The sequence below is a fragment of the Mustela nigripes genome, chromosome 14, assembly GCF_022355385.1.
Source record: "Mustela nigripes isolate SB6536 chromosome 14, MUSNIG.SB6536, whole genome shotgun sequence".
NCBI classification, from domain to species: domain Eukaryota; kingdom Metazoa; phylum Chordata; class Mammalia; order Carnivora; family Mustelidae; genus Mustela; species Mustela nigripes.
Genome location: NC_081570.1, coordinates 44,069,218 through 44,090,623, shown reverse-complemented (window position 1 = coordinate 44,090,623; position 21,406 = coordinate 44,069,218). Strand labels below are relative to the sequence as shown.

At 42.0% G+C, this 21,406-nt stretch overlaps 1 protein-coding gene across 3 annotated transcripts in view; it reads left to right on the top strand.

Moving 5' to 3' along the window:
- The window catches only part of USP24 (ubiquitin specific peptidase 24), a 136,447-nt gene that overhangs the window by 98,845 nt on the left and 16,196 nt on the right, over positions 1-21,406 (top strand). For all 3 annotated transcript variants that reach the window (XM_059374866.1, XM_059374865.1, XM_059374864.1), the window contains exons 43-59: positions 1,023-1,142; positions 2,062-2,187; positions 2,801-2,899; positions 3,732-3,814; positions 4,840-4,981; positions 5,198-5,317; positions 5,649-5,869; positions 6,266-6,390; positions 7,731-7,872; positions 8,329-8,479; positions 9,439-9,534; positions 10,181-10,284; positions 11,729-11,842; positions 16,386-16,482; positions 18,798-18,914; positions 19,363-19,455; positions 21,016-21,118. In XM_059374866.1, the coding sequence (XP_059230849.1) occupies positions 1,023-1,142; positions 2,062-2,187; positions 2,801-2,899; positions 3,732-3,814; positions 4,840-4,981; positions 5,198-5,317; positions 5,649-5,869; positions 6,266-6,390; positions 7,731-7,872; positions 8,329-8,479; positions 9,439-9,534; positions 10,181-10,284; positions 11,729-11,842; positions 16,386-16,482; positions 18,798-18,914; positions 19,363-19,455; positions 21,016-21,118 (2,053 nt within the window). The remainder of the gene's footprint in view (positions 1-1,022; positions 1,143-2,061; positions 2,188-2,800; positions 2,900-3,731; positions 3,815-4,839; positions 4,982-5,197; positions 5,318-5,648; positions 5,870-6,265; positions 6,391-7,730; positions 7,873-8,328; positions 8,480-9,438; positions 9,535-10,180; positions 10,285-11,728; positions 11,843-16,385; positions 16,483-18,797; positions 18,915-19,362; positions 19,456-21,015; positions 21,119-21,406) is intronic.

Below are 21,406 nucleotides of genomic sequence, written 5' to 3'. Positions count from 1 at the left end.
ACTTGCCTCATATAAATACTTATTTCTTAGCACTATTATGAACTCACTTTTCTTATTTTGTAGATTTTTAAAAATCTCTGCTTTGGGCTACAAATAAATTGTAGTGTTGATTAGATCTTAGAAATCACCCTACTCTACATGTATGTCAAATGTTAGTGGAAGGTATGTCATATTTAACAATTCCCTGAGGTCCAAAAGATCTACAGGCTTTTGTCGGTTGGTTATTACATGGATGCAGATACTTGAGCTATGTAGGTTAGGTGATTCTGGGTATGGCCTTAGAACCAAGATTCCACTGACATGGCATTCAGTATCCTTTTCAACTTGGAGAAGTGCCATGTTCAACTTCATCCAAGTTGCTTTTCCTAGATTATTTCTAACCAGAAAAGCATTGTAACAGAGTTAGTATAAGGCATCTTTAAGTGCAGTGCAAGCATAATTACTTATTTAATTGTATGCTTACTATAAGTTATGCTGTAGAAGAATGTTACTTTCTTAAAAAGGAGGGGAAGGAATATGAGCCTTCCTTGACCATTCCGACTGGCCAGGATTCTTCATAGTAAATACTTCATAGAGTTCTGTTTCTTTTTTGCAGAGTACTACCTCAGTTTGTAAGTAGATATATTTACTTGATTGATGGCTGTGTACCCTGCTAGACTGTGAGCTCCTTAGGATAAGGGACCACATATACCTCCTGAGAGCCTGGCACATAGTAGCCCCTTCATGAGTTTTTGTTGAATGATAGGTGACGGAATGCATGACTACCACATGGATAGACAAATAAACAGTATGTTAGGTACTTCATCAATGGAAAAGGAGCTTTGAGATAGTAGTATTTTTTATTTGTATTTGCATCGGCAGAGATATTTCAAGAACATAGGTTGGGTTAGCCTGACTCCTAGCCCACTGGATGGATGAGTCTGTGAGTTTCTCTTTTTCCCTTTCAGACAGCCCCGGTGCACATGTGCTGGTGGCAGATACACTCATTCTGTGTCTACCATTTCCCTTCCTCTGTTTCCTAGTACCTTCCACCTGTGGATAGCAGGTCCAGTTCCGGCTTTGTGGGACTGAGGAATGGCGGTGCTACGTGTTACATGAACGCAGTCTTCCAGCAGCTATATATGCAGCCTGGACTCCCTGAGGTGACTTCTCTCTTCTTTCCTGTATGGTATGAAAGAGAATGTGTACACAGCCTGAAAATTGTCCCAGATTTACAGATCACAAAGTTGACTAAAGCTAGATGTAACTAGGGATTTTATCATAGCTTCTGAAATACATGTAGACAGCATGTTGGTGGTTATGTCTTTATAAATTTGCTGAGGGTGTATGTTGCCTATTTGGCAGATAGATTGGACTAAGTGGGATTTTTGAATGAGGTTACTCTCAAATTCTATTCCATAAAATTACTTCATGTTTTTAGTATTTTAGAAAAATTAGGGTCTCTCATTGATGCTTTCTAATAGTTGTGTTGACCCTTGAACGCAGGAGTTAGGAGCACTTACGCTCCGCTCTCCCAGTACCGTCAGAAGTTTGCATGTAACTTTTTACTCCCCTAGAACTTAACTACTGACAGCCTACTGTTGACTGGACAATTAACTCCTATTCTGTGTGTTCTGTGTATTACATACTCTATTCTTACAATAAAGTAAGCTAGGAAAGAGAAAATACATTTATGGTACTGTTCTGTATCCAAAAAAATCCATGTGTACCTGGACCCGTGTGGTTCAAACCATGTTCGAGAGTCAGTCTGTACCAGAAGTTGGTGCTATAGCAGTTAGTAGTTTTGAGAATATTCTATGTAGATCATTTTTCTTTCATAAAGATACTGGTATCGCTAGTTCCAGTTTTTCATGATCAAACACAGCCTCAGAGAAATGACTTGTCCATGATTCCACCAACTCAGAAGTAACTAAGGCTAACCCTACTCAGAGCTGTAGCCGCATCCAGACGTACACAGTGTTGTGACAGCAGTGTGGGCGGTACACGCGCGTCTGCCCAGGGCCCTGTGCAGCAGTGAACTAGCTCTGGCTCATGCTCCTCGTTTCTGTCCTTTCTATGTAGTCATTACTCTCAGTGGATGATGACACGGACAATCCAGACGACAGCGTGTTCTACCAGGTGCAGTCTCTCTTTGGGCATCTGATGGAAAGCAAACTGCAGTATTATGTACCTGAGAACTTCTGGAAGGTATGTCACCCAGTTAACTCTAGATTTCAAGACACTGGATCCTTGGATCTGGCGGTAATTGTTTCTGTCTTTATTGGTTCTAGACTGATCCCACTGCCAGGAACCTACAGAAGAATGGGCTACACCATTCTGCTTAAGATGGATGCTTGATTTCAAATGATGAGAAGATTAAAAAGAGTCATTTATAATTTTAGGGGTCTGCTGATCTTAATGATTTTGAATATTTTTCATGATTCTGATTTTGGCTTTTGGGAGTATTTATTCAAATTATCCCGATTTCACTATTGCCCTAAATGAAGGACATTACTCTGTTTCACAGGAGGAGTACCTGGTATCTTCCTCTGTGGTTCGGATAGTTCTAAGACGAAAACTCTGTTCCATGGCCTCAGATCCCACCCTGTGTGGCCTCACAAACTTGTGACAGTAACATGGGGGCCAAGAGCAAGCCTAAGTAGCCAAACACAAGCTTATCACACTTCAGTGAAAGTGTCTACTGCCCTAATAGGGAACTTGGTTTTTAGAAGCACTCAAGTGCTCTCTCACATTTGTGTTCTACCATGTTCAGATATTGCTAACTTTTCCTTTAATGATGTATTTAATTCTTGTTGCATAGATTTTCAAGATGTGGAACAAAGAACTTTATGTGAGAGAACAGCAGGATGCATATGAATTCTTCACTAGTCTTATTGATCAAATGGACGAATATCTCAAGGTAGGAAGAAAATGTCACTTTCTCTCTGACTCCCTCAGACTCTAATACGAGAGCGGTGCGGCAGAATGGACATTACTGTGAAATCGGCCAGTCAGAATCTGGTCATCTTTAATACCACAGCTGTGAGTCAGTTCTTGTGGGGTTTGAACATCAAAAGAGACTAGACTTCTTTTCTTCATTCATCCAACCCTTGGTGAGGTGTGGAGCTCTTAACCCATACTCCGGAGTGACCACTGCGGGTGCCCCAAGGTAGCCTGGCGTCGGGCGTGCTGCCCTCACTGGGGACCCACCAGCCCGTGCTCTGCAGTCTGAACCTGCCAGAGGACCAGATTAGAGTTGTCGGCGGGCGGGGGGGAGCCCAAAGCTTCCTGCCCGCACCTAGCACGACGTGTGACCAGCTTCCCTAGTTACAGGGCACCTCCCAGTGAAGCAGGAGACCCAGGTTACTGCTTTCCTTTTTCAGATCATTTAGGAATATATAGCATTTTATCCATAAGAAGGAAGAAAAGATTAGGGAGAGTTGTTCCTAACCCAGTGGTCACTGCGGGCAGTGTGGGGGAAGGATTCAGAATCGCCACTGAGTACTGTTCTTGTCACCAGCAGGGACTGGCCATCTCCTCTTCCTTCACCAACAGCTTAAGCTGTTCTGAGAGTCGGGCCAGTGGCTTCCATTTGTCCCAATTGATCCCAGCTTAAGCTAGCAACACGACTCCCTGTATTTTAGCTGTTAAGTTGAAATCTGCACTTTAACTTAGGCTTAAATAAAATTCTGTGTAAGCGACGTATAAATTCTAGGGGCATAAACTAAAATTCTGTCCCTTTATTCCAACAGAAAATGGGGAGGGACCAAATTTTTAAGAATACTTTCCAGGGCATCTATTCTGATCAGAAGATCTGTAAAGACTGTCCTCACAGGTTAGTCGAAGATACCATGGACATCAAAACTGATCATCTTCATTTTTGGATTTTTTTCCTCTTAATTGGTAGTACTTTATTGATTTTCATCCATGTTCTACTTGACTAAAGTGACAGTATCTAAAAATTTCAACTATGATCTTTTTTACTAGTATTTTTATTTCTTAAGCTGTTGTAACAATTTATTGACATGTTTGAGTTGAGCCAATTTCTAGAATATTCAGATTCATGCTTAGTATTAAGCAAATCATGATGCAAGCAGATGCTTCTGTATTCATGTATTTAAGGTGGAGCTATAAGAGTACTGTAAGTTTCATCTATCAGTACATGGATTTCTATAGGAAGTCACAAATCCTCAAACAGAAAAGTATGTGTTGGCTCATTTTGTTAAGCAACTGCCTTCGGCACAGGTCATGATCCCAGGGTTCTGGGATCGAGCCCCGTGTCAGGCTCCTCGCTCAGCGGGGAGCCTGTTTGTCCTCTCCCTCTTCCCGCTACTCTGTCTGCTGTGCGCACACTCGCTTGCATGCTCTTTCTCTCTCTCCATCAAATAAATAAATAAAATTAAAAAAAAAAAGTATATGTTCCCTGGGTTATCCTGATGCAGATACTAAACTCGGAGGAAATATTTTTGCAGTAGAAAAAGGCTTCAGTATTGAGGTGAAAACATAGAAACTGCCAGTTGGCTACAGTAGTACAGCACATGATTGTCATCCTTTTTAAATGATGCTGCTGGTATGTCGTGAATTTTGCATTGTTGAGAGACTTACAGATCTCTCTCTAAGTGGACCTATAAATGTTTATTGAATTAAGTTTCTCTGCTTTTGACTTCTGAAATTCTTTGCTGAAAATCATGATTTTTTAAGGAATTTCTCATCATCAAAAATTGGCATTTTTATTTGGCAGTGTGGATTAATTTCACTGGTTATGAATGTAGTTCTGTGTACAGTCTCTGGTATTGCGATAATTTCAAGACCTTTACATTCCACTGTTTGATTATGTTTTTCCTGTGATTTCCTAACCAGATATGAGCGTGAGGAAGCTTTCATGGCTCTCAATCTTGGAGTTACTTCATGTCAGAGCTTGGAAATTTCTTTGGACCAGTTTGTTAGAGGAGAAGTTCTAGAGGGCAGTAATGCATATTACTGTGAAAAGTGTAAAGAAAAGGTATTACATTTACCTTTTTTTTAGAAAACAAGATTAATTTGTTATTTGTTTGTGTTTTATGTGAGGACAATATTAAGCTTCTAGTGTTGTTCCTATTAAATTGTGTTGTTATCTGTTTTTACCTGGGCAGGAGAAGCCCATGGAAATCTCTGACCTTTATATGATTTGGCTGTTTTATTTCCTCCATGGAGATAATTGGGTTTTGCTTTTCTTTAGAGAATAACCGTGAAAAGGACCTGCATTAAGTCTTTACCTAGCGTCTTGGTAATTCATCTAATGAGATTTGGATTTGACTGGGAGAGTGGACGCTCCATTAAATATGATGAACAGATAAGGGTAACTTCTTTTCATTCCCCCCAAAATACCTTACAACCATGACCTCTCCTTTCTGCTGTTTACTTTTTACATGTTTAATTTCCATCTCTACTGTGAAAGGCTGTGGTCTCAGCATTCAGAGGAGTATAGGGCCCCTTGTCTTAAGCAGCTGCTGCCGCTGGACAAGCAGATCTGGGAACAGCCCTCCTCTCTAGAAGTCGTCCTGGCCAGAGTGTGGAGGCGGGCCTAGCTAGAATTGGGAAAACAGCCCTCTTATTTGAATCTGACTTAATGGGGTACTGCTGTCTGTGTTACTCATCAACATTAATGTGGTCTTTTTGCTTTTAAATAGTTTCCCTGGATGCTAAACATGGAGCCTTACACAGTTTCAGGAATGGCTCGCCAAGATTCATCTTCTGAAGTTGGTGAAAACGGGCGAAGTATGGACCAGGGAGGTGGAGGATCCCCACGAAAAAAAGTTGCCCTCACCGAAAACTATGAACTTGTCGGTGTCATTGTCCACAGTGGACAGGCCCACGCGGGTCACTACTATTCCTTCATTAAGGACAGGCGGTAAGAGGGTCTCACGCCACTTCCTCCTCATGCCTTTCAGTAGTCCTACCTCCACTTCCTTTGCATTCCTGTGTCCCTTCTCCATTCCTCCTGCCATCCTCTGTCCCTCCTTTGCTCCCCCTGCCCTGCTCTGACCATCCTTGCCTCCGAGTGTAGTGTAGAGAAGCTTTTGCATTGCTCTTTGGTGTATTTCATATTGGATTTTTAAAATGTACTGTAACTGTTTACCTTCCAACCTTTAGTTGGAAAAGTTGTTTTAGAAGCTTACGTTTTTTTCTTGAGTATTTTCTAATAGTAGTCATCCTCTGTATGTGTAGACAATACCTAGAGATAAAGGCTGGGGAGGAAGATGTTGGCTTTTAATCTCATAACGTTTGTTTCCTCTGTGGGCTCCAGAGGGTGTGGAAAAGGAAAGTGGTACAAGTTTAATGACACAGTCATAGAGGAATTCGACCTAAATGATGAGACCCTGGAGTATGAATGCTTTGGAGGAGAATACAGACCAAAAGTTTATGATCAAAGTAAGTATTTACAAATGGATGTTTCCCGTTAGTTTTATTTTTTTAACTTAAGGTTTTCTGTCAGATTGGAAGTAGTATTCTTAACATAAAATGTAATTCTTTTATTTTTACATACCATTGTTCTAGCTATATAGATCCACAAACTCCTTGATAGCCAGAGAGAAAATACTGAGGCTGCTTACAAAATGTTTTGAAACTATTTCCTTACAGCAGCACCCAGAGGACAGGTGATAGAGTAAGTTAAGAGGAAGAAACAAGTATCAGAGAGTAACTAATGAATGCAAAATTTCAACTTTAAAAATCATTTCAGAAGAAGTAGTTGTCCACTAAAATTCTCAAATTTCCTTTTCACTTACATAGAGGCACAATTAATTACAGAAGACATCCCTAACACCTGGGTTTTCAAACCGTGTTTATGCAGTATGGCAAAACAGTCTTTCTCTCTCCAGCCACCGCCCCCAGAAGAAAGACTATGAGGAAAAGGACCTCAGAGAATCCAATTGGAATTTGCTACTTGGGGGTGAGGGGAAGACCTTTTATAGAGATGTGAGCGTTTCTGAAACCTGATTTTGTAGTACTCTAGGGGCATTTAAAAATGTCTGTGTTTGGGTCAGAGGAGAACAGGGGAAATAGGTGAAGGGACTTAAGAGGAACAGACTTCTAGGTAGAAAATAAGTAAGTCACAAGGATGGAAAGTAGGCATAGGAAGTATAGTCAATAATACTGTAATAAGGTTGTGTGGCTACAGATGGTAATGACACTTACCATGGGGAGCATTTCATAGTGTACCTGATTGTCAAATCATTGTGTTATGTACCTGAAACTAATAGTATATGTCAACTACACTTCAATTAAAATTTTTTAAAAATTGTACCTGTATTATATCCACTATATTAGATTTTGATACCATACCAAGGTAGTCTTTTGTGTAGAGTAGTTACTTTTGGCTACAGATAGTTAATGGTTAAAGATAGTATCATTGCCAAAACTTACCTAGATTTGGCTGTCCTATACAGAATTGGTTAAGTGAGGCCAATTATAATCCCATCCTGTGTCACAGAATTTATTTTAAATGTTAATCTGCATTTTGGTTAAATTTAGACTTGCCTAGGGATGTTTCCCTTCTTTACCCCATTACCATACAGCTTTCTTCCTATTCCTCTATGTCCCCTTTCAAGTGATTCTAAATAGTATTACTGGTAAAAAGACATTTTACTTACATTTTGCTTTTAAATTTTGTAAGTACTTGCTTTATTTGTAGGTCCTTTACTTTATTTTAAATTGTGAAGACAAGAAAACATTTTTTATTTACAAAGATTTCTTCCTGTCTTGTTATGAAGCAAACCCATATACTGACGTACGCCGAAGATACTGGAATGCCTATATGCTCTTTTACCAAAGGGTCTCTGATCAGAACTCCCCAGTGTTACCAAAGAAAAGCCGGGTCAGCGTCGTCCGGCAGGAAGCCGAGGATCTCTCTCTGTGAGTTTCTCTTCCGCATAATTCACTGCACCATTTCAGCAGGCGATCATTATAATCCTGAATATACTGTTTGGCATTTTAAAATAATTTGTTAAACAAGCTAGAGAGAAATTCTAAAAAGAAAGTAAGTAAATACCTCTTCCCCTTTTCTTATTGCCACCTGTTTATGATTCCTTAGTAAGAAGTTACTTGGTATTTAGAAACATGTATATAAATGATTTCATTCTACATTGCCATTTTTTTCTACTCTCAGCACTTATTGGGTACACTTTATGTCCAAAGTGTCGCACTTGGCCAGCACTGCCAGCGTTGTTGGTTTTTTTAAGGTCCTGTTGTCTATAAATTTGCATTTTCCTATATTGGATTTGGAAAGTATGCGGTTTATTGCCAAGTCTAGTGCCTTGTTACATAAGTCTGTCTGCTCTACACCAGACTATTTTCTGATTCCATCCTTAGGTCCGCGCCATCTTCTCCAGAGATTTCACCACAGTCCTCTCCCCGGCCCCACAGGCCTAATAATGACCGGCTCTCTATTCTAACCAAGCTGGTTAAAAAAGGCGAGAAGAAAGGACTGTTTGTGGAGAAAATGCCTGTGCGAATATACCAGGTAAGAACCATATAGAAAATTCTAAAGGAGAAAAATTCAGATAAAAGTCAAAATCCACCTCAGAGGTCCAGATGTGTTCCTGCTGGCCTCCTCGTGGACTTGGTTGGATCTCAAGTGCCTTGTCCTAACCACCTTGTGCCACGAGTGTCTTATACCAGGTCACAGAGGTGACCACAGACTCGAGGTGGCCGGCACTGTCGCCAGCCTGCCGTGTGACTGGAGGGTATCACAGATAGACACGTGGGAGGGCGTGAGCACTAAAGACACATGCGGCTGAAATATAGGGTTCATTCCTTTGGGGAAAACTATTGTGACAGTGATGACCATCAGTTATTGAATATCTACTCTGCTACATGCTGTAAACAAATTCTTAATTCTTAAAACATTCTTGTGGAGTAGCAGGTTTTACACTCATTTTTTTAAGAGGGAAAGAGTGAGCTCGGAAAAGAAGTGACCTGCCAGTGTCACAGAGCCAGGATTTAAATTCAGCACTGTACAACTATCCAGTCAAGTCTTTGTACACTAAGTAATCAAAAGCTCAGTAACCAGAACCAGAGAATTTAAGAAAAGTATGCAGTTTTTTGTTTAGAGAGAATTAAGCTCTCCAGTGTAAGGAAAACATTGAGTTAGTTGTACTTGGAAAAGCTCTGTTTGCCCCTCAACCCAAAATAGCAGGTTTGAATTCACTTGTCCTTTACATGGTGGTTTTCTAAAATTTCCCAGAAGAGTTTGGTTTGATAAAGAATAATTTACCTTATTTCAGCTTCTTGTGTTTGAAAGGAAGATTTTCCTCTCTCCTTTTTTAAAATTTCAAAGCTCAAGAAAAGGGTTCTTGTGAACCCTTCTAACCTAAAATTTTTTAAAAAACCCTTTTTACCTAACATATCAACAAAAATGTCTTCCACATACTGAATATTTTGCCCTGTTTCTTAAAAATAATTACTAATTTTCTTTTGTAGATGGTGAGAGATGAAAACCTCAAGTTTATGAAGAATAGAGATGTGTACAGTAGTGATTATTTCAGTTTTGTTTTGTCTTTAGCATCATTGAATGCTGTAAGTACTAGTTGGCTTCTCAGTAGAGGACTAAGAAAGGAGCCTAGTTAACTGTCAGCTCAAGCATTCAGTGACTCATCCTCCCCCTCAGATTAGAGGCCCAGAATGTTTGCACAAATATGTCACTTCTGGGGTGATGTTAAAATACAGGCAGTGCTCAGAATGTGTCCTGCAGATTGTGAATGGGCGTGGGTTTCCACATACTGGCCTTTTAAAGTGCTCTTCAGTTTTGTAAAGAATCTGAGAATAGCCACAAGATGAGGTCAATGAATGTTGTGCTTTGTGGACATCAGTTTGTCCTATTTGTCATCAGACTTTACCAGACTCAAGATGAACTTTCAAGTACTTCTGTTTCTTGAGTACCATGATTACAATTTGCCAGTAAGGGGGAAGTTTCTTAGTCTGCTGACAGGTTACCTATAACATGTCCATGGCCTAAAGTTTCTATTTTGAGAAGGCTTCATAAAAGAAATGAAGAGGAAGTCTTTTCTTACCCTTTTAAAAAATTTGAATGGGGCACTTTCTATAGTACGCTGGCTAGATTTTTCTTAGTAATATTAATTATGTATCATTATTCAACTCATAACATTTAGTAATCAATAAAACATCAGTGAAAAATAGCCTCTCTTTTCTCCCTCTCTCTCAGACTAAATTAAAGCATCCATATTATCCTTGCATGGCAAAGGTGAGCTTACAGCTTGCTATTCAGTTCCTTTTTCAAACTTACCTACGGACAAAGAAAAAACTCAGGTGAGAAATGATATGTTTTGATAGTCTGTTGTGGCAAAAGGCACCAGTGAATTCAATTAAAATAGAATTTATGAATTCAGAGCATTGTGAGGGCACCTACCTGATAGACTCAGGTGATTAAGGCATGGTTCCTATCTTGAAGGAATTTCTAATCTCATAGGAAGGATAGATAAAGTGGAAAAGGCAAGGCATAAATGCTAGACATCTTTAGGAATTGGGCAAAATCATATCCAGATGGGTATGGGGTAGGTGTCAAAGAGAGTGACAGTCTCAGGATTTTGAAAGGTGAAAACAGAAACGGAGGGACCAGTCTGGGTGAAAGGGGAAAATCTGAGAAACGAACAAGACTTGCCTAAAGAACCGTGAATGACTAGTGTTTTGTTTATACATGTAGGAACTCACTGGAAGTGAGGTCAGATGTGGGGTTTGGAATTGAGGGTCCTGATTACCACAGAGGGGACTTGGGACTGTGTTCAGTGGGATATGGTGGAGGGTTTTTGAACGGTTTCTGTCTTTAGCACCTGGAAGGTGCCCGACACATTGTAGGTTGCGGGTGCAGAGGTGCTGTGTTAATAAGCGGGTGACGGGTGAGTGGCTGCACGCTGGCTGGAGCAGGAGCCCAGAGCACGCAGAGACTCGGGGTGAGGAAGGCAGGGACAGCTTAGCAAGCCTAGTGCAGGGAACTTCGCTAGAGGTGAGGGGCTTGGGGAAAGACTTTGCAGTCAAGAGACACTTGAGAAGAAACAAATAGAATAGCAACTTCATTTTTAGGTGTAAAAAGTTGTATTAAATGACATTGATCTTTATTATTTAATTGGAAAAGAAGACATCGTATGTTCCTTTATCTTTTAACGTCTGGCATAGGACTAAAGAAATGTCATTACTTCTGTTGTGAAATTGACTTACGCCATTGTCTGTGCATTGCAGGCTATTTTCATCTTGGTTATATTCACCTTTTGGGGGCACGAGAGAATGGAGGGGTGTTATGGGAAGTCCCAGGTATTATAGCCATGACACCTATTTGTCTGCCCAGATGTTTTTATTCCATGAGGATATTAATGATTATAACAATGAAGTATAAAAATGTTGATGTAGTACCTATTCTGAAAGTGGGCATTTTACACTTGTAACTTAGTTAAGCAACACAAAATGCCACAGTCAGGCAGCTTTCCTGATTGCAGTTGTTTGAAGAACAACTGAAGATAAAAGTTAAAGTCTAAGACTTGAGCCTTCTTCACACTCTTGTGGGGAGGTGAGGCAGGAGAAGGAAAAGAACGCAGAGCCCTGGCTTGTGGGCTCCGCAGATCCATGGTAGTCAGTGGCCATCGGGTGTTCAGCTTACCCTGTACCCCACCTCCCTGGAACAGGTTAAACCACAGTGACACTCCACAGGCTTATTCGCTGGGGCCGTGCTCCTTACGTGTCTGTCTTTGCTTTTTTAAAGGGTCGATACTGAAGAATGGATTGCCACTATTGAAGCGTTACTTTCCAAAAGTTTTGATGCTTGTCAGTGGCTAGTCGAATATTTTATTAGTTCTGAAGGGCGAGAATTAATAAAGTAAGTGTCAAGATCTTTTAATTAATTAAAAGAAATCTCTATCTCTTCTGGTGACTTAGAGCTGCTGTTTCTTATAATTGTTTTTATTTCTATTTGAAATTACTTTTCAGATTGGAGTCAGTTTTGAACTGTTTTCTCTTGAAGTGTGAGGAAATTTTTCAGGTCACTCTAAAATCATTTTTTCGAAAACCTTCTCCTTTGGACTATAAGCATTCATTGTGTGTGAGGAGAGCATGTGTACACATAACCACGGGCTCACAGGCAAGCATGGCCTGAACTCCTGCCGCGGCCCAAGAGATTCCCAAACATGTGCCCCCTCCCTCAGGGACTCACACTCCAATGGCAGGGAGGGGAGGTTAACGATCCTCCATTACTACACAGTAGTACCACAGTATTGTCTGTATTTGGATTCTGGCAAAAATATTATTTATCAAAAACTTACTGATACTGTAATACCTATGGTGGTAAATTTACCTACATACCTATAATAAAAAATAATTTGCTTTTTCTGGCAAAAAGTCAGGATGATCAGTCACTATGGATGTTTACACCCTACTCCCAGTCATCCTTGTCAGGTTGGCCCCTCTCGTCCTTGACGAGTTCAGCGTTCATGTAGGGGCACCCATGATCTCAGTGTCCTTTGTCCCCATTAGGCTCCTCCTTCACCCTGCCCCCGCTCTACCTCCTCACCCCTCTCACCTGCCATGCCAACACACCCCACCTCCAGTTAAGGACCTTGCCTCAGACTTCCCGGAGAAGGTACCAGTCACAGATGAGCAGACCTCTAGGCCTGGTGCATCAGAGCCTGTTCTCATCTCTTCCTCCTGTGATTCTGGAGGAAGTGTCCTCTCTGCTCAAAAGGAGTCTCTACATAAGCAAACCCTTTATCAGCTGTCATTCCTGCATCTTTATCTTGTAGCATTTTCTATCAAGTACTTCCATCCCCTGTAGATACGCTCTGGTATCTCTCAACTTGCACAACAGGGAAGTCAGAAATACAGGCGCTTCCACAGGGAGCTCACAGTTTGGTTCCACGTTAGAGAGCTCATCGAAACTCTTGGTCCCATGTTGCTCTCATCTCTAGGACTAAGCTCCAGACACTCATTTGCCTACTTTAACTCTCCATTTCTTTCTCTAATCTACCTCATAACAGCAACAAAAGTGTTTTGTTTTGTTTTGTTTTTTAACAAACTGTATCGCATTACTTCTCTGCTTGAAAATTCTTCAGTGGGTCCCTGTCACACTTCTAATAAAATCCCCAGTCTCTACCATAACCGACAAGGCCTTGAATATGGTCTTGTTTCACTTTCTTCACATGGGCTTATTGATACTTGAAACACACTAAGCTTTGTTTTCTTGCCTAAAGACCCTTGCACCTTTACTCCCTCTATCTGGAACATTCTCCCAGCCAGTCCTGTATATAGTAAGCCCTTCCTTACCCTTCAGATGTCAGAGATGCTGTTCCCTCCTGACGATGTCCTCTAAAGCCAGTCTGTGCAGCTGGCCTGCTGTGCTGTTTGACTGTCCCCTCACTAAACGCTGGCTTCTTGAGGGCAGAAGCTAAGTCTGCTTGGTTTTCCTTTTGTACACAAAGAGCCTGGCACCATAGTAAGCACTCCAACGTTTGTGTATGAGTGTGTATCGTATCATGTGTTCTCTTTATCATTCATAAAGAGAGCAAGCAATATGTCTGTGAAGTGTTCTGTGTGCCTATCCCTTAAGAGTTTGCATCAGAAGGCAACCTTTCCCCCATATTTCCAGTGTAATTCCAGTCTCTTTCCAATAGTAGGAAGTAGGGCAAATACTTAGTTTATTCCCTTATAACAACTAGACTTGCCTTTAAGTATCTCCAGAGGAACTTGGTGACTCCTTTGGGACTATGTTTGGTTTCTTAGCATTCCTCATGGTTAAGAATCCCAATGAATTACCAATTTGAATTCTTCCTGAGAGAGTTTATTATATTTTTATCTCTTAATCACCTTCAGTTTGTCATCATCATCTTGATTTTATATTTTATAATTTTATATTTAATGACTTCTTTATAATTTTTAAGATAGCTTAGGTTATCATCATTACTACTGAAGTAACAATGTGAAGGGAGTGCTCTTGGATTAGAGCCTCTCAGTGTAGTCCTTTTTTAGGCAATGCTTAAATGTAACCATAATTGTAAAAATTTGAATTAGTACTAAGTATTGCTTGAAAAACTATCTGAAGAAATTAAAACTACTGAGCAAAAAATATTTTACGTCTTTTAAAAAGTTTTTATTGTGAAAGAGGTTTAAACATACAGCCAAGTAGCCAGAATGAGAACCCGGTTCTCTACCTCTTCCCAGGTCAGGTTACTAGCACTTTGCCCATCTTGTTGCCCCTCCCAGTACCCACCACTCACTCACAGGCCTGCTTTTTTTTTTCCTCTCAAATATTTTACTTTTCTTTTAACGCTTTTGCACCGTTTTTTAAAAAGGATTTTATTTATTTATTTGACAGAGGTCCCAAGTAGGCAGAGAGAGGAGGAAACAGGCTCCCTGCTGAGCAGAGAGCCCGATGTGGGGCTCGATCCCAGGACCCTGGGATCATGACCTGAGCCGAAGGCAGAGGCTTTAACCCACTGAGCCATCCAGGCACCCCTACTTTTTTTTAAAAAAAAAAAAGATTTATTTATTTGAGAGAGAGCACGTGTGTGCATGAGAGTCAGGGGTTGGGGGGCAACAGAGGGAGGGGGGAGCGAGAATCCCAAGCAGATTCCCCCCACTGAGTGCAGAGCTTACCAGGAGGCTCAGTCCCACGACCCGGAGACCATGACCTGAGCCAAAATCAAGATTGGATGCTCAATCAACTGAGCCACCTGGGTGCCCCTTTTCCCCTCAAGTATTGTAAAGTAAGTCTCAGACATCATATAATTTCACTATAAATCTTCTTGCATATATCTCTAAAGGTAGTTTTTTTGTAACTAAGCACTCTACCATGATCACACTAAACAAAAATATTTCTTTCATATTATCCTAAACCCAGTCAATATTCAGATTTCTGCAGGTATCTCAAAAAAGTTCACTTTAGCACTGCATATGTACACATCAGGACCCAAAGAAGCTCCACGTGTAGTATTGTTTTTATATGTCTCTCAAGACTTTTGTAATCTGTAATTGTTCCTTTCCTCCACCACCTCCCTTTTTGTCCGCCATTTTTTTGAGGAGCTGACTTGTCATTTGCCATGTAGAACTCCCCACAATCTGGAATTGTCTGTATTCCCATAGTGCCTCCGAGTGTCTGTGATAGGAAAATGTAGAGCAGCCCCTGGAGATAGTCTCTGAAAGTGTTGTACCTGAATCAAGCCTCTAGAGCAAATATTACAGGCACACTTGTTATCTCTCTCTTTCTTGTAATTGTCCCTAGAGTCTTAGGAGATTTTGAACACAACCTTGTCAGTCTGGTGCAAATTGGGTCACTAATCGGTAGCATTAGTGGTTACGGGGACTGAGCAGCAAGCAGAGTGATCTCAACTCCACTCTCTGTGTACCCCGCAGAGGGCAGGAAGGAAATGCCAGTGCTGCCCTCAAAGGGGGACCAGCACAGCTTGCTGCTGGCACCTGGAGGACATGGTCATCAGAACTCGGCTGTATTTAAATCTTTCATGCAGAATAATGAGAACTTTCTGTCAAGAAATGGGTGAAAAGTGAGGTGGGTTTTCACTTCACTGATAACAGTGTGGGTTATCAGGTCCAAGTGAGCCTAGGAAGCAAACAAGAAAGGCTGACTCTGGAGAAGGCTCTGGGGGCACTCCCACGCCACACACCCCACGCCCCAGAGTAGCGCTTCTGCCTGACCACACCCCTCTCCAGCCAGACCAGGTTCCTCTGCATAGGAGGCACCTCCCCCACCACTCTGTTCCCCTCCCCTCCCACAGGGCTCCTCTCCCAGTGACTCCTCTCCCTGCTGGGCGGGTAGTTTGTGTGCAGTGCTGGAGATCACGGAAGCACCTGATCAGCCTTGACTGCTGTGGTCATCACCGTCATAGATGAAGAAAGGAGGAAAGTGGGACCTCTTGGGCTGCAAATGCTTGGTTAGGGTTTAGGCCTGGGGAGGGAGAGCAAAGGGAAAGGGTAGAAATACTGGTGCATGGGTAGAGTAGGAAGGGCTCACCTGACTGCAAGCTTTAGTATCTTACTCTGAGAAATTCAAAGGGAAGGTAGGGATCCCCTGGGAGAGACACAGAGTGAACAGAATTTGTTACATTTTAGGTTCTTTGCTTTCATCTCTTTATATCCATTTATCTGGTTACCCCCATTAGATTTATACAGATGCTCATTTTATGAAAAGGGGGGAAATCTGCTTTTCAGGGTCCCAGGGTCTGGATTTTCCTGTTTGGCCTTCTCCCTCCATCATAGTAGCCTGTGAGTGTGTCCCAAAGCTCTCAGGAAGCTTGACTCAAAGTCTTGGAGGGATTTTGTGTCTTGAATAGTAGGTAGGCCTGGTCATGGGAAGCTGGCTTATGGAAATCCATTTTGCTTTCTCAGTGTGCGTCTTTTCTGTCTCTGTATTTTAGGATTTTCTTGCTGGAGTGCAGTGTGAGAGAAGTGCGAGTTGCTGTGGCCACCATTCTGGAGAAAACCCTAGACAGTGCCTTGTTGTATCAGGATAAGGTCGGTCTCATTTCTTGGATGTTATTTATATATTCTTTTCCTACCAAGTGTTCTGAATTGCATATTATATAGTAAGAGAGAGCACCTAGGATAATTTTGCCACCCAGAATGTACCTCCCGTGGACTGCCTTTCTGATAAATGCCAGGGTAGAAGGCATGTTGTCCTTGCCGCCTCCTATCCCAGGAGTCAGGTTAGGCTAGGAGGTTAGGTCTGCTCTGGTCTGCTTCAGGATTTTCTAGAGCACTCCTTTTTCAGAGTCTTCTATGAAGAGTCTGTGTTAGATTTCACTGAACTGAGATTAATGTGAGTCTGGAGACTCTGGGCTAGCCCAGTAGACATTTTGAACCTCACTTGGCTTTGTCTCTCTGCTGTTAAGCTATTTGCATGATACAAGTCCATCAATCGGGCCCCCAAACCAAATAGTGCTGTCCATCCGGGAACAGCCGCCAAGATAGTTTCTTCATCGATCTCTATTAGTCCCTAGGCTTTGTTCCCGTTCTTCTGAATTTCTTCTTCCTAATTCTATTTTCTGCAGTTTATTTTCTGATTCACAGTTCCACACATGTGAAAACAAACCATGGTATTTATTACTATCCTCAGTCCCCTGAAATTTAAGTCTTAGGGCAATAAATGACATATACTGTAAGTCTGATTATTCAGTCTGTTATTAAGTCCTAACAATATAGCACTTCTTCCCAAGTTTGCTGTTTCAAACAGCTGACACTACATGGAAAACTTTGAAAAATGTTTTTTGCAGATCTGATTGGCTCCTTGTAGACCTTGGCTGGAGGCAGTATGTCTCGGTGAACTAAACACAAATTCTAGGAATTGCTTCAGATCCAGGTGTTACTCTGCTGTTCAACCTTGAGCAAGCCCATAAAAAAGGATGTAACCCAGTTACAGTAGCGGGCACCCATCAGCATTGCCCAACCCAGCAGTCACTGTTAGACCAGACAGCCACAGGAGCTTTGCTCAGCCCAGAGTGAACAAGGAGGTCAAATACGCCCTTTAGAGAGGGCCTAGAAGAAGACGGTGTCTCAATTCCAGGAATTGTAAAGATGCTGACGTTTGGCCTAAGGCACTGGTTTTCAATCAGCTGAAACAGCAGAACCATTTTTCAAACTTCAGCTTACCTGGATGCAGAATATATAAAATCGGTCATGGGGAGCCACTTAGGACAGTTCGGATACCATTGCTCTGAAAAATCCCCATGGAGCTTTTCTAAAATATTTAACATAAGGGCCTCTAACTGTCCTCCTTCCTCCCATGTGCCAGCCCAAACAGAGGATAAAAGCAGAATTAGTGCAGTCTCCCTAGAGATGGGGTCAGGCTATGGCATAGTAGTCCGCCAACCTCTAGAGGCAAGAGCACAGGTGCTAGAAAGGGAAAGGAGTGGTGGAGGACAGAAGCATGCGAGCCATTGCCTCAGTGAATTCTGTCTCCTCTCCAGCAGATGTATTTTATGTCTATTTTCCCCCCATCATGGAAATGGTGCCTCTGGCCACCCACTTTATATTGTGAAGTACTTTGAAATTGAGGTGCTATGTACACGTGGGTTTTCCTGTATTTATAATGAGTGTGGCAGAATGGATGGGACTGCTTCAGAAGTCTGTGAACACCATCTTCAGGGGAGATGAACTAACCAGAGTAGTAAGCTGGTCTTACTTCTCCCGTCACAGATGAATTTCTAGGGACTTGTCCAAAACCAGTTGGGGTGGGAGGGAAAGAAGAGGCACTGTGATAACCAAAATGGTTTCTAAACAAATAAAATGTTTTTCAAAGCTTTCCATGAGGCGTCAGCGGGCTTTCAAGTAAGTTCACGGTTGAGTTGATATTACCGTTGTCATTCTGTCAGGCTGTTGCTCTCCATTTGCTCCATTGGCTTGATTTCTGGCCCCTATGCCTGTGTCTGTGTTCTTTATTCTTTGCATCTGTGATTATGTGAAGAAGTAGCGTAGCGGAGGGAGGGGTTCAGAAGTGCTTCCTCTAAACCCCCTGATTTCTTTTAAGACACAGAAATTGGGTCTGCAAAAAGTGTGACCATTAGCCATAGAGTCAGCCCTTGAGTCTGAAATCTAGAAAACAAGACTAGGCTATCCTCATAACTGTTTCTACAGTACCAATCTTACCCTGGAAGATAAAAGCAATGATTCTGTTTTTGCTCTCCAAAGCATAAATCCATCTGAATCTGAGACTGGATTGTATCAATCAGACTTGACTTTTGTTCTTACGGTGATTTACTTCCGATTAACCCTGTTACAAATGCTGCCTTACATTCTTTTTCTTTACGTGATTTCATCTTTCTTCTAACCAGTTAAAAAGCCTTCATCAGTTACTGGAGGTACTACTTGCTCTGTTGGATAAAGATGTCCCAGAAAACTGTAAAAACTGTGCTCAGTACTTTTTCCTATTCAACACTTTTGTACAAAAGGTAAGTGATTTTTCTCTAGTAGCTTTTCCTAATATAGCAGATTTCTAGTCTAAAGGAATTTTTTATACATGGAAAAAATTTGTACTGGTCAGTACTGGATTTAAAGATGTGGTCGTCTGAGGGTTTCTTCTTAAAAATCTTAATTTGTGGGTAGTGTGCCTTGCCAGAGTTCTGGAACAGTAGCTGTAGATACCGCAGGCAGCGGGAGGCATCTGTGGCAGCTGAGGCCCCAGCTGCACAGAGCTGGGGCCTCAGTGCATGTGTGGCACCTGCTGTGAAGCAGTGTGAGGCTGTTGAAACTCCAGAATTTTAACTCATACTTTCTGTATGTAAATTACAGCATTTAAAAACTTATTGACCCCTTAAAACTTCTCATTTAACTGTGTTTTTAATACAAATTTTTGTCTGGATAGATCTGTAACTTGTCCTTGTCGATATCTTGTGACAGCAAGGTATCCGGGCTGGGGATCTTCTTCTGAGGCATTCCGCTCTGCGACACATGACCAGCTTCCTCCTTGGGGCCAACCGGCAGAACAATCAGGTAGTGCCACTGCTCCATGGCCCCGTTCGACAGCCACGGTTTTGGTGCCTCGTTGTTTCTCTTTGTGCCAGTGAACATACGTCATCCCCTAAGAGTCCAGGTGCCAGTGCTACGTGGCTTTTAAAGTTCTTCAGACTTCGGTTGTTTTTACAGCCTCCTAGTCGAAGTTAGTCTGATGATACCACAGAAATGACTAATGAGACTATCAGTCAAAAAGTGTCCAGGGAGGAAAGATGGACTCTGAGCAAGGGGGTTGCATAGGCCTTTGGGAAGGAGAGGCACAAGGGTCTCTACCTGCCCTTGGGGAGTGCAGGCTGCGCTGTTCTACCGGAGGTGGCTGGTGTGGGGGAGCCCATAACAGGGCAGGATGGGCTGCAAGGCAGAGCGGTGTGGCCTCCTGGGGCCTGTCGCCGCACAGCACCACAGCCAGAGCACAAGAGGGAGGTTGTGTGTGGCCATGGCGCTAGCTGCATCCCAGGATTGCTCTCCGGCATGGAGTTCCTGTGCTGGCGTGCTTCTCCTGTCACTTTGTGTCTTCTGTTTGTGAACAGAAGTGTGAACAGGGTGATTGAACTGTGAAAAGGGTGACAATGCACTGATGGCACACGCGGCCTATGGGGCTCCATAGGCCTAAGGGGCTCCTTAGGCACCAGGCACGCTGGTTACTTTACACACGTGCCTGCTGTAGTTCAGTAAGATAAGCATTTGCCTTTCCAATCCCAAGCAAGCACCGGAGCTCAGAGAAGGGAAGTGACTTGTGTCAGGTCACAGAGCTGAAGTGTCGTGGAGCAGGGACTCAGACCCAGCTCTGCTTTCCCCTCTCTGTAACGCATGGCAGCCTTGCTGCCCGGGGCTGCCATCAGCCTCCCGTCGTGCTGCCTGTTGCCCTTTCCAGCGTTACCAAGTGCTGCCGCCACGGCATGCTCTCTGCACTGGTAGGACATTGCAGTTCACAGTGTCTTTGTTCACTGCACACACTTTCTGCTCTGGGACGCTGATGACACTGGCGGTTGATTGACACTGATCATAATTTAAATAAGATTTAATGGCATTAATAGTGTTATATACTCCATATTGTTTTACCTTTATGAAGTACATGTAATGTGAAAAAGATTCTCCCTTTTCATGTTTCATTGGGTCCTCAAAGCCAGGAAGTAGGCAGATAGGTCATCTCTGCCGGTGCCTGGAGAGATCAGGTGCTGTTACCCACATCTACCTGGCATGGTAACTAGCACAGGGGGGCCCAGGCACCAGCTCCCCAGCCTCCCGGGGTTTCCCTGTCATACTGTGGTACAGCAAAGTTACCCAGCACGTCAGAAGCATTCAGTACCTAGATTGAATACAGAAATGGAAATATTTTAGAACACAAGTTAATGTGTCTGCAGGAAAAAAACACTCCATAGCTAGCCTAAAATCCATGAGTTCCTTCTATTTTGATCTCTTTTACTATCAGACATTGAGAAAGAATCAAAATAGCATGAGCCAGCCCAACCTTTCCCTTCCTTTTCATATTATTTCTGACCAAAACATTAATGTCCAGTCTATTTTCTCTGTTGGCAGATTCGTCGGTGGAGTTCAGCACAAGCACGAGAATTTGGGAATCTTCATAATACGGTGGCATTACTGGTTTTGCATTCAGATGTCTCTTCCCAAAGGAACGTTGGTGAGCTTTCACATGTCATTATCCAGCAGAAAAATGAAGACAGTGAATTTGTCGATAATGCATGGAGACTAATAATGTTACCAGTTAAATGAATATTACTTCCCATTTGGCTATTTGATATTTGAGGAATACTCAAAATTTTTTGTTTTAATGCATTAATAATTAATTTGCATTAATTAAATGCAGAATTTAATACATTTAAATTTCACTCTATTTTGTTAGTTCATTGCAAGAGAAAGTCAAAAAACATAAAATATTTAAAAATGTTTAAAAATATTTAAAGAAACA